Source organism: Thermobia domestica, chromosome 8 (assembly GCF_964235325.1).
Source record: "Thermobia domestica chromosome 8, izTheDome1.hap1.1, whole genome shotgun sequence".
NCBI classification, from domain to species: Eukaryota; Metazoa; Arthropoda; class Insecta; order Zygentoma; family Lepismatidae; genus Thermobia; species Thermobia domestica.
The window spans coordinates 94,406,177-94,422,047 of NC_137461.1; the positions used below are offsets into that span (position 1 = coordinate 94,406,177).

The 15,871-nt window shown below is 34.8% G+C and overlaps 1 protein-coding gene across 1 annotated transcript in view; it reads right to left on the bottom strand.

Moving 5' to 3' along the window:
• Positions 1-12,520: 12,520 nt before the first annotated feature.
• Positions 12,521-15,871, bottom strand: part of LOC145693089 (PHD finger protein 12) — a 74,535-nt gene continuing 71,184 nt past the window's right edge. Inside the window, exon 16 of the mRNA XM_081768777.1 lies at positions 12,521-13,940. Coding sequence (XP_081624903.1) covers positions 13,719-13,940 — 222 coding nt within the window. The 3' untranslated portion in view covers positions 12,521-13,718. The remainder of the gene's footprint in view (positions 13,941-15,871) is intronic.

The following is a 15,871-nucleotide window of genomic DNA, read 5'->3' on the forward strand; positions in this document are numbered from 1 at the left end:
TGTTTTTTTTTTTTTTTTTCAGTAAGGCACATGACATTAAGACATTTCATAACGTCCATATACCTTTTTCTTAGTGCGAACACGGCATTATGACTTGAACACCCCAGGTGTCAGAGGTTTTTTTTTTCAGTGTCGTTTCATTTTCCGGAGATGTATCCTTGGGAATACAGTCTTGTAAAGCCTTCCAGCGTTTCCCGCTGCTACTAAAGAAGTTACATATATCTGGCAAAGTGCCAGAAGTAACAAAGCTTCTGTGTTAACTTTTGCAGCATCCCATTTTCAATAACTCTTTAAGAAGAGGAACAAAAACACAGAAACATTGAGGAGAGTAAAAATCACAAACACTATTCACGCGTTCTTCCCTTGCCTGCTGAAAGGGACGTTAAACTCAAAATCAACTCAACTCAACAAAAAATATCCATATATCCATCATGCGCTTTATAATAATTGCTAAAAGCTTGTTTATAATATGGAGCACTTAGAGCACAGGGCAATCAACCCGTAAAGTTGTGAGAAAAACAGACATAAAATTTGTAATGTAAGCTTCTGTATGTTGGTATACGTACCTTGATTTGAGAGTTTCAAGTTTCATCCGCTTTTCCACTGAGAAGTATCGATAATTCAACAAAGAAATAATTAGACCATGATAATTTAATTGAAATTCATCGTAAGTTTGCCCATGACAAACACTTTACCATGTTACATCGTAAAGGTCAGATCCACCATTATTGTAACATAGCAGTGCTTGAGGGATTGACCGTAGAAATTCAAACTCCGATTAGTTAGAATTTGACAAGCTGGTTTTATTACAAGTATAAACTCTTTAGTCGGTAGAAAAGAGGACGTGGATCATGTGTCAGAGTTAATGAGGATGTTCTTGTGGGTGGTGGGTCGGAGTTGGTCATGGTGGGTAGTGGGTCAGAGTGGGCCAAGGTGGGTGGTGGATCATGGGTCAGAGTGGATCGTTTTCATTGACCCACGCCATCTATGATCAAATCCGTGAAACCAAACCAAACAAAGAGCAATACTACTACACAAAACGCTCAACATCTTAGCTATTCATGACAAACTATTGCATGATCCGAACAACTCTAGTATATCCACAAACCATCATTTGCCATATTTTACCGAAATACGTCATGGCTTTTCTGACAACCTGATATTTGAAATGTTGTTAATACGCAAAGTTCATTGATCTCATCACTTATTCACTTATTCTCTTATGATCATCACAACCTTTAGGGTACTTCCCGTAGATATAAAAAGGTGAAATATAGTATCCGGGCTTGGTGTAGCGTGCAAGTAAACCAACGAAAAGCACCAGGATAGTATTTCCCTCCTCCAAACCCCCTAAAGTGAATTGTGTTGATTATTCAACAAAAAGACGTGAAATCCAATCAGAAAATTCTCAAAATATAAAATATGTAACCAAGTCTCGACTTTGCAGTAATAATAATAATAATAATAATAATAATAATAATAATAATAATAATAATAATAATAATAATAATAATAATAATAATAATAATAATAATAATAAAGAAATAACAGAATTACAAAATCAATTACGTAAACAATACCTTCCAATTAAGAAAAAATTATTGCCACCACGACGGGCCGTAACTTGTGGGGGCAGTGGGAATGGGTCCACGACAATAATGAGTCGTGGGCCCATTTCAGTAAAAGAATGACTACTATTAGGGGCACTAGAAATAATATATATTCGTATATTATTGTCAGATTTGTCAATATGGTCCCCTTAATTAATTTGTCGTAAATGGAACGGACCCAGAGGCGTAACTAACGACCCTGCAGACCTTGGTGTGCGGGAGATTATAAGAATTTCAGATATCCTCTCATCTTATTGGCCGATACACATAGGACATCAAGAGTCCTACATATAGTTGAAATTAAGGCAAACTGCTCGAGTGTTCTAGGACAACGTTCTATTAATAAAACACTTTTTGGCGTGAGTTCAAATCTTGCCCAAGGATTTTTTTAAAATTTTCATAACACTTTTTTCATTAAAATAAGCTTGCAGTTTTACTATACGGTTCAATAATAATAATAATAATAATAATAATAATAATAATAATAATAATAATAATAATAATAATAATAATAATAATAATAATAATAATAATAATAATAATAATAATAATAATAAGTAGAAGTAGTAGTGGTAGTAGTAGTAGCAGCATTGATAATAATTATATTGTTTATGTAGGATACTTGAAGAAAGTACTTGAAACTACACAGCATTTGGCTCGATTTTCTTCGTTTTAATTCGAATCGAATCGAAACTCGAGTCAAATTGGAGGAAATTTTTCGAGTTGAGTTCTCGAGTCGAGCTCAAAGATGTCTGGTTTGAGACGAGTCGAGTTTGAATGAAAACTCGCTCGTGCTAATAACTACAACTCTTCTTTGCCATCTAGTTTCCAAAGAAGAAAAGACGATAGAAATTATTTTCACATTCTCTGAATTATATCAACACGTATAGAAATAGTGTGTGCTATGATTATCTAACATAACTACTAGTTTATTTTATCTTTGTCTGAGGAATAGATGGGAAAGTGTGAGAGCAGAGAACTGCTATTAGTCACCCCGGTTCGAATCCCGGCGTAGCATTTATTATTTTTCTTGATTGGAAGGTATTGTTTACGTAATTGATATTGTAATTGTTATTCCTTTATTATTATTATTATTATTATTATTATTATTATTATTATTATTATTATTATTATTATTATTATTATTATTATTATTATTATTATTATTATTATTGCAAAGTCGAGACTTGGCTACATATTTTATATTTTATGAATTTTCTGATTGGATTTCAAGTCTTTTTGTTGAATAATAAACACACTCAACTGTAGGAGGTTTGGAGGAGGGAAATATTATCTTGTTTCTTTTTATTTGTTTTCTTGCATGCTACACCAAGCCTGGATACTACATTTCATCTTTCTATATCTACGGGAAGTACCCTAAAGGTTGTGATGATCATAAGAGAGTAAGTGAATAAGTGCTGAGATCAATGAACTTTGTCTATTAACAACATTTAAAGTATCAAGTTGTCAGAAAATTTATGACGTATTTCGGTAAAATATGACAAATGATGATTTGTGGATATACTGGGGTTATTCGGATCATGCAATAGTTATGTCATGAATAGCTAACATGTTGACCGTTTTGTGTAGTAGTATTACTCTTTGTTATGTTTGGTTTTAGATTTGACAACACATAGCAGATGGAAGACTAAAAATTGCATATTCTCCATATTTAATTGTTTTACTTCAGGCAAGGGAAGAACGTGCGCATAGTGTTTGTGATTTTTACTCTCCTCAATGTTTCTGTGTTTTTGTTCCTCTTCTTAAAGAGTTATTGAAAAACTGTAAAAGTGAGTAAAACGCGTAAAAATAGGAAACAAGGTACTGAGGAAGGTTCGTTAAATTAATTAACTTTAAAAAAACCCAGTGCCCTGAAACACCAGATTTCAATCAATATAAGTATCTGTCCAATGCCGTGCCGTGAAAAATCAGGACCCGAGGCGAGAGCATATGGCAGCTCCTCCGTACATATGAGTTGTCAATTTAAAGTTGACTTCTCTGGACTATTCTTTCTGCATAATACTTTACTATTTTATCATGACTGAAATCCGAAAGTTTCAGCATTATTACACTGGAATCGTAAAAGTGTGTAATTACTAAATTCACTACAGCTCCATTTTTCCTTCTCCTAGAACAGTGTCTTAGAGTAGTGGCTTAAGCGTTAGTTTCGTAATGTTGGGGACGCGAGTTCGATTCCGGATGTGGCAATTCAGTAAATTTTTACAATCTACAAAACATAGTTCTGATGTATATTAACATGAAAAATATCCAATTTTTTTGGGTCTAAGAGTTGAGACAATTTCCTTTACAGGGGAAATGCCTCAACGCAAAATTACGTCATCTGTATCAACCTTAGTAACTGTCTGGCAAGTAATGTGTTTGGACAAGAATTTGTGAACACATAAGGGTTAAACACGTCCGTACTGCTGTAGTATGGGCCAAAAATGAGTTCCAAGGAATTGTTCGTACCTGTGCACAAATTGCTAATAGTGATTGAACTTACAATAGGGATCGCTAGTCACGAAAATGATCCTATTTAAGATGTCACCTCACCTTTCTATTTAGAAGAAGGGCGAAACAAAATGCATTACTGTTATCAGCTAACAAATCTTTATTTTCCATTTCTTGTCATAAAATGATAATTCTATCTGTAAATCGGTAAACGTAATAATATTATTGCGTTTATGTGCAAACCTAAGAAACATCTGACATACTCTCTTCTGTTTCTATGCGTATCTTTTCTGTTTCTATGAATATCTGCGACTATGTCACTTTTCTTTTCATTGTGGTAATAATAATAATAAAGGAATAACATAATTACAACACCAATTACATAAACCTAAACATTATCTTCCCATTCAGAAAAATCAATAATTGCTACGACGGAATTTGAACCCAAGTAGCTGCAATGGAAGTTTCCTGCTTTTACATTTTTTTCAAGAAATCGCCCCAATCGGAGTATTGTTCGCCACTGGCACCTCATGTGCTTTCGGCGTATTCCAAACACTACAGGAACACGAACACAGAAATACTGAGAACAATTTAAATTCCAACCTTGTTCTTCAGAAGAATTCGAACCCCAAGTGGATTGCGCCTCATGAACATGTGGCCTCAATTTGCCATAAACTCCTCATATGAATATAAGAAAATAAACTAGTAGTTATGGAACATAAACATAGAACTGTCTATTTCTACATGTGTTGATACAACTTAAAGAATGTGAAAATAATTTTTGTCGTCTTTTCTTCTTTGGAAATTAGAAGTTACATTAAAGATGAAATGTAATGTAAATCGGGACCATCCCTGCAACTGATGACCAGCGCCTTAACTTAGATTCTGTAGAGGTATATGATTTTGTTATATTATTTTTTGGGTGATGGAAATTCATATTTATTCAAAGTCAAATTAAAAAGATTAAATTGTAGCAATAATGAAATATTGTCATGTTGTACAAACACGTGCGTTTGTATATTTGTTTACTCACGTCAATGGTTAGTAAATGTGTTAAATGTAATTACTGAATGTTATGGCTAGACGCTAAGTCGTCACTTTATGTGTTTGTTGTGATTTGTAACATTGTGTACAAAATATGAAAAGTCATCAATGTGAAATGATGTATGTAACATTGACACACTTTGACTGTGGCATAACTGTCAGGTTTGCAGAAATTGTTGGTGTGAGAATTTGGTCACGATGTAATTCGGGTTGAAACCAATGTTTCACCAATAGCTGAGATAGACAGAAAAGATCAACGAAACGAATTCCAGAGTGTTTGGAAAGAAGAACAAAAACCTTTCGTTGGAGAGAATTGGGTTCAGAAGTAGATCAGGAGGTGAGATACGATCATCGAAGTGGAGCAGAGGTCGAAAACCGCTTTGAGAGCCATTAGCAGCTAAGCAGTAAGCTGCAAATCCATTCTACCTGAATAGATCAAGGGAGATCTATCTTTCAACAACTTCAACCATAGACTTGGAGTATGGTTGGCATCTAGTCGGTCACTACAGACTACCGACTATCCAAACTGAGAGATCCTGCATCGTGCAGTCTTATCATCCATTCCAGACACTCATCATAGTCACAGGTATGTGTATCTCAGCTATGTGCGAATTATTCGTGACAGAATTTCTAGATGTTGGCGATATGTGATCTGACTAGTTATACTCACTCATACATGAACATACACACAACACTTTGATGTTATTGGAAATAATATATATTTTTAAATGAAGCTCAAATGTGTAATCTTTTCTTCTGATTTCACTTCAACCTACTCAGACAATGAGTAGTAGCAATCTCCGATCGTCTTTATAACGTCATCCCCATGCAAATTAGGCACGACGTGAGGAGGTTGTTAATTCTTTTCTGGGGTGCTTTGGCTTGGGAGACCCGGGTTCAATTCCCGGCGGGAGCTCGTGGTTTGGATTCCACGTTAATCCATAGATCCACGTTTCGTATAGCCTCGCTGTTGAACGGGGCGTTAAACTCAAAATCAACTCAACTCTTTTCTAGGAGGAGGCAAGCATTAATAAGCTTATTGGGGCCCCTAGAAATGTTGATTTCTAATTATTGGGCCCCCTCTCTCCAACTTTCTCTTAATCTTTATGGGCCCTCCCGCACAGCAAGGTCTGTGGTTCTGTTAGATACTTCTTGTGCCCATTCCATACATGGCAAAATTATTAAGGTGACAATATTGATAAATCTCAAAACCATACGAACGAATAAATATTACTGAAATGGGTCCACGACTCATTTTTGTTCTATTTAGCTTTTGTGTGCTGTTTTGTTTATGTAAGTTAGCGACCCTATTTGATGCTTCATTTCTAATGTCATGCTCGTATCGTATATAGAGTAAGAAAAGTTTGTCTGAAAATGGGCCCCTCGAACGGCGGGGAGCTTCTCTGGGGGGCAGTTCCCCCCCACACACACACACAAGTGACGGCTCTGCCGTTGACCTAGGCTCAACTTGAAGAACATTTCGTGATACTTTCTTCATTCAGCAACGTGTATATAAATTGTTTCTGAGTTAAACAAAAAAATCTCGAGTAAGTTATTAAGACACACACACAAGTTGGTTATATTTTCTTATTTATATTTTGTTTATATTCGTTTGTTTTTGTTATATTTGAGTATCTTGTTTATATTTTTCCATGAAACGATTTTAACTAGTTATTAGTTTTGTTGGAAGGTTGAGTGGCGCGGTAGGTGAGTGGTTCGGTAGACCTCCTGTTCGGTAGACCCGGGTTCGAATCCCGCGAGGCTGAAACTTTTTCAAGTGTTCCTGTTTCAGTTTCAATTTCAATGCATACTCAGTGTGATAAACAAGATGATCTCTTCCCTAGAAAGAAAAAGATGTTGGAATGAGAATTGGAGGTCTCTCAATAGAGGCAATCGTTTACAAAGTTATTTCCAGTAGTTGTTCTAGATTTGATATTTTCAGCTACTTTCAAGCATTTTCTGATTCATATATGATCAGTGTTTTTATTTCTTTGAATATACAGCATATAATAAAAAAATACATTACATAGACAGCAATAGTGAGATTAACATATGATGTTCATTGGACAACACGCTCTGAACCAGAGAGATTGATCTCAGAATGGAGAAATGTTTCGTGCGTCATCTACTCACAATTTTACTTGCATAAAGACTTGACTCAGTGCTACCAACTGCTGTCAGTGCCGAGGAAAGTTACGTGTAACTTGGGTTGGATCTGTCTAGGCGTTCTCACAACTGCAAAAGACTTGGACCCCAAGTAATGGAATTAGAGCGCTTAGGGAGGGAATTACTTTTGTGGCTGGCTGTACATCCGACGCGTACTGCGAGATCCTTTTCCCGTTTATACTTGTAAAAACTTGAAATATACCTTGAAACAATACATCACAGCATGCGTTATTTCGGACGCAAGGAACCGTGGAGCTGTTGGTCCGTAAACACTAAACTTCCCACGAACGCTTTACGTATTCACTGCTATCGAGGCTTACCTTTGCCTACATCGGATCCACCTTCAATTTAGAGCCTACCCGAGAATTTTGTTGGCAGCATGTCTGAGAATCGAGCTCTAAGGAATCCCTTGCGCACTCATTGCACATTGTTGAAACATGCATTTTTGGGTGATGTATGTGAGACTTCCTGTACGCTGACATGGACAATCACTCCACGGTTTTTCGTGTTCGAAATAAAGCTTCTTGCAATGTAGTTTTCCCACATTTTGGACAGCCCTACGTCTGAAACTATGCACTTGTATGAACTTTTTTCGTATTTCGGTGCGAGAAATTACCTCTTATATTTTGTCGGTATAGTTCATTAACTCATTAATACACTGTATAAATTGATGGGATATATACGTTGGACTCACGTCTGCCTGGTCCCGAGTTCGATTTTCCGCCAGTGCTTCCCAATTTTCGGCATCCACCCAGCATCGTGAGGCAAACTAGTCCCGTGAATAAAAAAAAGTGATGGCTACTTGATCTAGAAAACTCTTGATACACCTGTTACAGATAGGCTGACCACGTGTTGGTCCCTAGGATGGACGTAGTTCAGTTGGTTGCTAACATACGTCGTTGGATTGGCTCAGGTCCATAAAGGGCTGCCTGCCACGTGAAGTGGTTTGGTTTATTATATATATATATATATATGGTGCCTTCCATTTCAACTCAAGCAAAAGAATATAAAATTATACCATCACCATCTCAGATATTGTTGAAACTTTTTTTTTTATAGCAACTAGACATGTTTTTAAGAGACCCATTTTTTTTGGTTTTGTCGAAAAAAATTTTGCCGCCAAGTAATGGGCCATCAAAGACGGCGAGTACAATTTATGAATTGTAGAAGACATGGAAAATGGTCAACTTCGGAGCCTCACCATTCGGCTATGAAGACAGGTAGAGTTATAATTCTTGTTGTGGTATGTACATAGGGATATAAATAAACTATATTTTATTATAGTTTGGTTTGCGCTTGCGTATCTTTTTGTACATAAATTAACAAATGAACGTCAATTTATCTGAAAAGTCGAAGTTTGCGAATTTTTTTCGAGCACTTCCGGTTCGAATTTTAAAAATCTGTTTTCGCGGTTGGTAAGACCTGGTTACCCGCTTTCCGAAAAACATTTTGTATCGCTTGTGTGTGCAACCGTTTTGTCGCAAAAACTTCGAGAAATTGTAAAATTTTCAAATATCGCAATTTTTGGGCGCCATTTTCTCGAAAACATCATCTTTTAAAATTCTAAAATTTTGTCAGATGGTTCAAATTTAGATAATAATAATAAACACACCAAATACCATTCTCGACCAATGCTTCATGAATTAACTGCAGCCTTTTAAAGTTAGCGAAGTTTCGTTAACTCTGATGTCTCAGTTAGCAACACTGGGAACAATAAAAGTGCAATGATTTGATTATGTTTGTGGTTCACATTCATTAAATGAAGAATAAAAGGTTTTCTTGACTGTTCTTTTCATTATTTTGATCAAGAAGGGTCTCTGAAATAGTAAATTGAGCCTCCCCCTACTCCTCCGTTTTCTTAAACCGAAATAATCTGAGGTAGAAATTACGATTACGAAACGCACAAATTTCAAGTTAACTTACTTAAAATGGTCCTCGGAAACAAAATTTCACTGATTTATTATTATTATTATTTTACATGGACCAATGATTTGCTTGGTTGGTGTCTTCTTCGCTAATAGCATGTAACCGTGCAGGTGCTCCAATAGGTGTTGGCTCACTCACAACTCGTCCAGGAGTGGATCTAGGGGGAAGAAACTTTTTTTTATTTTATATATAAATAAAACCGATTTCAGAGTTTGGAGTTCTTAAAAGTACCTCTAAGTATTAACCCCCTCCCCCTTCCAGAAGTCCGTCCTGGATCCGCCCCTGCGTAGCAAATTGTCGATAGTCACAAATGCTGAAGGTGAATGTAGAATCATAAACAGCACTTCAACTTCACGTAATTCACGATTTATTCATAATATTTCTGCTACGCACCACTGGTTATCATACATATATGTATGTAACAGAAGTTCCTTTTTGCAGATTTCTTAAATCTACACTTTGAATTGCAGAAGTTCGATTTTGGGGGAAGCATGAAGTTAGTTCATGGTGACCCGTTACTGCCATAAAAACTTCGCCATTTTCCGAAAGCCAAAGATGACTTCGTTGAATACCAGTTATCGGTCGCATACTTTCCCTTTTTTATTCCGGAAGTCGTCGAATTCAGTTCCAGGCAACAAAACGAGAGTAATACCCGGAGTGTGTACTTGCACTATACTCACAAATTCTTCTGCGCGGTTTTAGTGGGGGCGCGGTGGCTCAGTGGTAGAGCGTTCACCTCCGGTGCTTCGGGTCCCTGGTTCGATCCTAGCTCGCTCCGTGTGGACTTTGTGGTGGACAAAAACCGTGCTCGTGCGTTTTCTCGGGGTTATCCCGTTTCCTCCCACTTTCTGCATTCCACCATTTCATTCATTTCTCATAATCACCGTCTTCTTTAGCCTAACCGGCATAATCGTGGAACGTAAAACTTAAAGATTTCATTTCATTTTTTCTTCTGTGGTTTTAATACTGTGTATCTGTTTTTGCTTAAGGTTATGCCGCGTTGCCACATTCTTTACACCTCCCCCCTCAATACCGTCGCAGAAACCCTTGCATGGCCGGTTTCACTGCAAAACCACTGCTTTATCGGACCTGTTTGCATCTCGAACATCTGAAAGCGAATTTTAAAGTGGGATGCAGCACCATCAGAAATCACTGACACGGTTTGGGAAATTGTAGACACTAATTTTCACGTATTTAAACCTTTTTCTATAAAATATATTTTCGCTTTTCTTCGAGTATTTTTAGAATCTTGTCTATGGCTATGAGTACATTAGCCGAATCGTGTGTTTTATCGTCGTTTATTACAACAAAACTGTAGTTGTTTCATATTCCGGTGATAACTCTGAATTTCACTTTGCAGAACAACAGTCCAGTTTTCAGCAAAGTCCACATGAAGTAAAATAGAATTTATATCTTGAAATTTTATACGGTGCTTTTCGGTAGCAATTAATTCTCTTTGGATTTTCTTGATGTAGTCATGAATTACAATTCTTACAGTTAAACCAGCAATGTACGATACGAAAACAGAAAGTGGCAGTTTTTTTTAACGATTATTGTTTTCCCATATGGCATACGTAACACTTTCATTTTCATCAGGATGAATAATTAAAGACTCCACACTTATTCCTTCCACTCTAGGACATTCACCACATTCTTGAAGAAGACAGTTGTCATTTTCTACGGATCATACTACTAAAGGAAATAGGTCACTCATGACAGCTTCAATACAGGCTGCACCTTTGATTTGTAGCAACGCACTAGCAGCTAACTTAAAATTTGCACAATATACACACACACATACACACTTCCCTCGCAGGTTGTGGACTGACCCACTTTAGTCGAATACTGTAAAATTCCGAGTGACCCTTCTTATGTTGGGATTGTTCTGTTTAAAAAGTCAGTAAATTTCTTTGGAACGCGTAAGAAAAAGTTTCGATTTTTTAAAATTTTTTGTCCTTTTTCGATCACTGTAATGATATCGCACTTAATTGAGATTTTGTCTGGAGCATTCCAAATCATCACTGAGGTAATAGTTCAGGCTTTTTGTAGATCATCAGAATTTATTGGATGGCCATTTCAAATAAACTTAAAATTTGTGTGTTTCGTAATCGTAATTTCCACCTCAGATTATTTCGGTTTAAGAAAACGGAGGAGTAGGGGGAGGCTCATTTTACTATTTCAGAGTCTTCTTGATCAAAATAATGAAAAAAACAGTCAAGAAAACCTTTTATTCTTCATTTAATGAATGTGAACCACAAACATAATCAAATCATTGCACTTTTATTGCGACAAAACGGTTGCACACACAAGCGATACAAATTTTTTTTTCGGAAAGCGAGTAACCAGGTCTTACCAACCGAGAAAACAAATTTTTAAAATTCGAACCGGAAGTGCTCGAAAAAAAATTCGCAAACTTCGACTTTTCAGATAAATTGACGTTCATTTGTTAATTTATGTACAAAAAGATACGCAAGCGCAAACCAAACTATAATAAAATATAGTTTATTTATATCCCTATGTACATACCACAACAAGAATTATATCTCTACCTGTCTCCATAGCCGAATGGTGAGGCTCCGAAGTACCATTTTCCATGTCTTCTACAATTCATAAATTGTACTCCCCGTCTTTGATGGCCATCAAAAAAAGTTTCAACAATATCTGAGATGGTGATATCGTACATGCTCTGCCTGAATTGAGATGGAAGGCACCATATATTTTATATATATATATATATATATATATATATATATATATATATATATATATATATAGAGAGAGAGAGAGAGAGAGAGAGAGAGAGAGAGAGAGAGCTCGATATTGGTGGGCTCCGAATAGAACCATTAGATATAAACACGCTGATTTTGGAAATTAAAAAGCTGGAATATTATTGGATCGTTAGCACAAAACCCTTCGCTATATTAGTTTCTTCTGATGGGAAAGTCTCACCAAGATAGGATAAATGGCCTCCTAAGGACGTAGTCATGTTTGTTTCATGGAACCAACGCGGCTCGTTAAGAAAGATAGTTGTAGGTCCCATGAGACTTACGCGGCGCTCAACATGTTTTAAATCATTGAACTGTGTTCGTTATGTGAAGTGTATTTATTACACGGGAAAGAAGAAAGGACAGTGTCACAAAATTGCTTGACGGAGAAATATTGGAAGTAGTGAGCAAGCACCAATCGTGATACACTTTTTAGTACTCATTACTCTCGAGAGATTGTGGTACCCATTAAGTCCTTTCTCCTTGCCCTTTTTCGAACTTCACACTCAAAGACCAATTGTCAGTTTTAAGTATTGGTTTTTTAAAATAAGACAACAATTCAATTAAAACGTTAAAAACTTTAAATAAAATGTATTCTCTCTCTAGATCTTTTGTTTTCTCTTTCTTTCTTTTTTTTTACACAATTACATTTTTTAAAATCAAAAATGGTCAGATGCGAAAACTGCATTATGCAGAACTATATAAACATTTGGTGAGTTATTTTTCTTCTCAGAAAAAAGAGATAAATATTTTAAACCTTCATAACAATATTATGAAGAATATATAAACATATTTTTTTCTTTCTTTAAAAAAATCTACAGAAATGATACAAATATCGATAGACTTCGCGAATAGTTTTGATACATGATATATATTAGTTTTGTACACTTCATTTGAAACAATTTCTAAGGCTGCTATGTTCACTGTCCAAAATTCGTACTGTACACTGTCCATATTTATATATGTATTTTTTTACATAAACATACAAAAAGAATAATAATAATAATAAACTGTATGCACAATTATACATTCAATACATATGTCCAAAGTATCTCTTCTAAACATATATATTATACATACTGTACATATAATCTTTCATTATTATGCATGGTTTTATAAACTATTCTTGTTCTTCCAGAACTGGAGAAGAAATCTACACAAATATTGGTTGATGTATATACATATCTCTCTTTAAAATATTAGAAACAATTCTTATAATTACAGTAATAATAATAATTATAACTGTGGGTATTTCCCCACATCTGTAATAGAAATGACTAAAACTCTTCTTTAAAACAAATATTAAAACTTTTGAGTTCTGTTTACATAGGAACCATTATACGATCTTCATTACGTACGCAATATTAGCTCAGTATCGTCTTTATAACAGGGATTGTTTCAACTTAATATAAAATTATTAATAAAATACGTATCATACATAACCAAATATAACGGTTCTTAATGACTCTGAAAAACAATGCATTAAAAAAAGTATATTTGTGATTCGAGCATTCCAAAATGTTTTAAAAGGTCTTGAGATTCACATACATTTGATAGGTCTGCATCCTTCGAACGCAACGTATTTTCTTTTTATTATTACTATTATTATTAGAGAGCTTTTTTCTTTTCTTTCTTCTGACATTTCCTGCTATACTTATTCCTTATTTAATAATACTGGACACTTCCTTTATTTAATTTTCATGTAATTTATGACGAGAAAAATATAACAGATTATCACAGCTATATATATTTCTTTTCATGTATCGCTCTCTTGCTTAATAGTAGTAGTACTGGCTTTTGTTGTATTGTCTTTTTTGACGTCAGGTAACGTAGCGAAGTCTGTTATACTAAACACAAACTGCAAACAACCTAACTTGATGTAGGACCCATGGTTGAGCAAAGCCGTACCTTCCCAGCCTGCACCACTGCCTCCAATTAAACTCGAACTGCTTGACCGACAGTTACATTTTCTCTGGTTCTTAAAAGAAACAAGAAAATCAATCAATAAAATAAAACTGCTTACACACACAATAAATGAGTAAGCATCCGATAAAAACAAGCACATCTCTTTAAAGTACTGGAACTGTTAAAAATACAAAAATAAAGATTTATTTCTCGAAAATAAAAAAAAAATATATATTTTAATAGCTGGAATAAAATCTATCATCAAATCAGAAAAAAATACCTATGGTTCATTTCATATAAGCTGACACAACAAAAATAGTTTTCCCCCCATAATGCTTGCACACGTGATCTGATAAAGGTGAATTTTGATGATTCTCTTTCCACCATCAACCCTCGCACGCGGAGGTATAGAATGTATATATCTATAAAATGTTAACTGTAACTTTCATAATAGCTCTACGTATTTTAAAACACTTTATTACATATTTTAGTATAGCAGGAAATTTATATAAAAATTTGACATTCTTGGTAGTCGGGGTTGTAAAATGATAAAAATTCCAAGCGATGAAAGGTTAACTAAATTGGTATTTCTCTGTATTCACGCAATAGCTTCATATTAATATGTAATCTAAGAGGAAATATGATCCGTATAGGGAAAGTATCAGAGTACCAACGAAGCAATTTGAAATTTAAAAAAAAAAAAAAAAAAAGTCTTGTCCGACCTTCTTATAAACAGATGTTCTGACATTAAAAAGAAAAAAAAGGTAACATTTCAACAGGATTGGTTTGATAAATAATCTCTTTCGACTCTTTAAAGGAAGAATAATAGAAATTAACTTGATAACAAATTATTTCTTATTTCTAGAAATTCAATTTTAAACATACTACTGAACCTTTAGTACATAAATAATAATCAATACTTCTTTTAAAGACAAAAAGTAACAAGAATTTTAGGAATGATCCAAAAATTGCATCAAAAGACTGCAATCTTAGTTAATATGTAATAAAGTGTTAGTTTTTGGATCTGGATCCACAAAATTTTTGAACGGCCCCTAAATCGAGTTTTCGTATTTTCTACGGAATAATCACATAATAATGAGTTAAGTGATAGTTTGGATTTGGCTACACTATACGTAGTTCTCCAGATATAAGGCATACAAAAAAATTTCTGACTGAAATATATTGGAGCTTTTGATCCAAAAATAGTGATTGTTGGTAGCGAGTTTCGATAGTGGTTAAAAGTAATAACAATGCCTTCTCAACATCGGGTTCAAGGAATTGGGAATAAAAAATGTAGATTTTACACGATACTGTATCTTTAAATGTTTCCCTCCCTATCAAGGTTAGCAACTCTTTTCCTCCCCTTCTTTAATGGCAAAGAGATGGGGAATAGTCGAGTTTGTTTCGATCGACTATCAACTTATCTGGAATGAATTACATTCCTCACCGCTGAATTTTGATTACAGAAAGGGCACCTCTCTCACACTGCAAGCAAAAAGTTTTCATTTTGAACACGAAACGTATAAAACAACGTATATTTCTCTGTGAAAATTCAACTGTTTGTATTTTTTTGCTTGATTCTATTGATATGCTACACATTTTCAACCTGAAAATTCTATTGTTAACTTTAAATTAATTAACTTAATTGTTAAATTAAGCTAAGTTTCTTTTTACATACATTTGCTCATAGTAATTATTAGGGAACAAACTTTCTCTGCTGTTAGCAAAGATTAATAACTGCAAAACTGTGAGAATAAGACAAGTTGTTTTATTATGTAAATATAACCATCCAAATAAAGCACAAACGACTCACTGTTTATTAGCTGCATTGAGCTCAGGAAAAGGATTGTTTTTCAATGCAACGATAAGATGGGAGATCAGTTGCTCAAATTCCATCGCATATCTCAATGTACTTCTTTTTAGATTTTATATATCTCTAACGGGTTCAGTGATAAGTTTTAACGATTTTGATTTGTCTTGATAATTACAGGTTACTTAAAATAT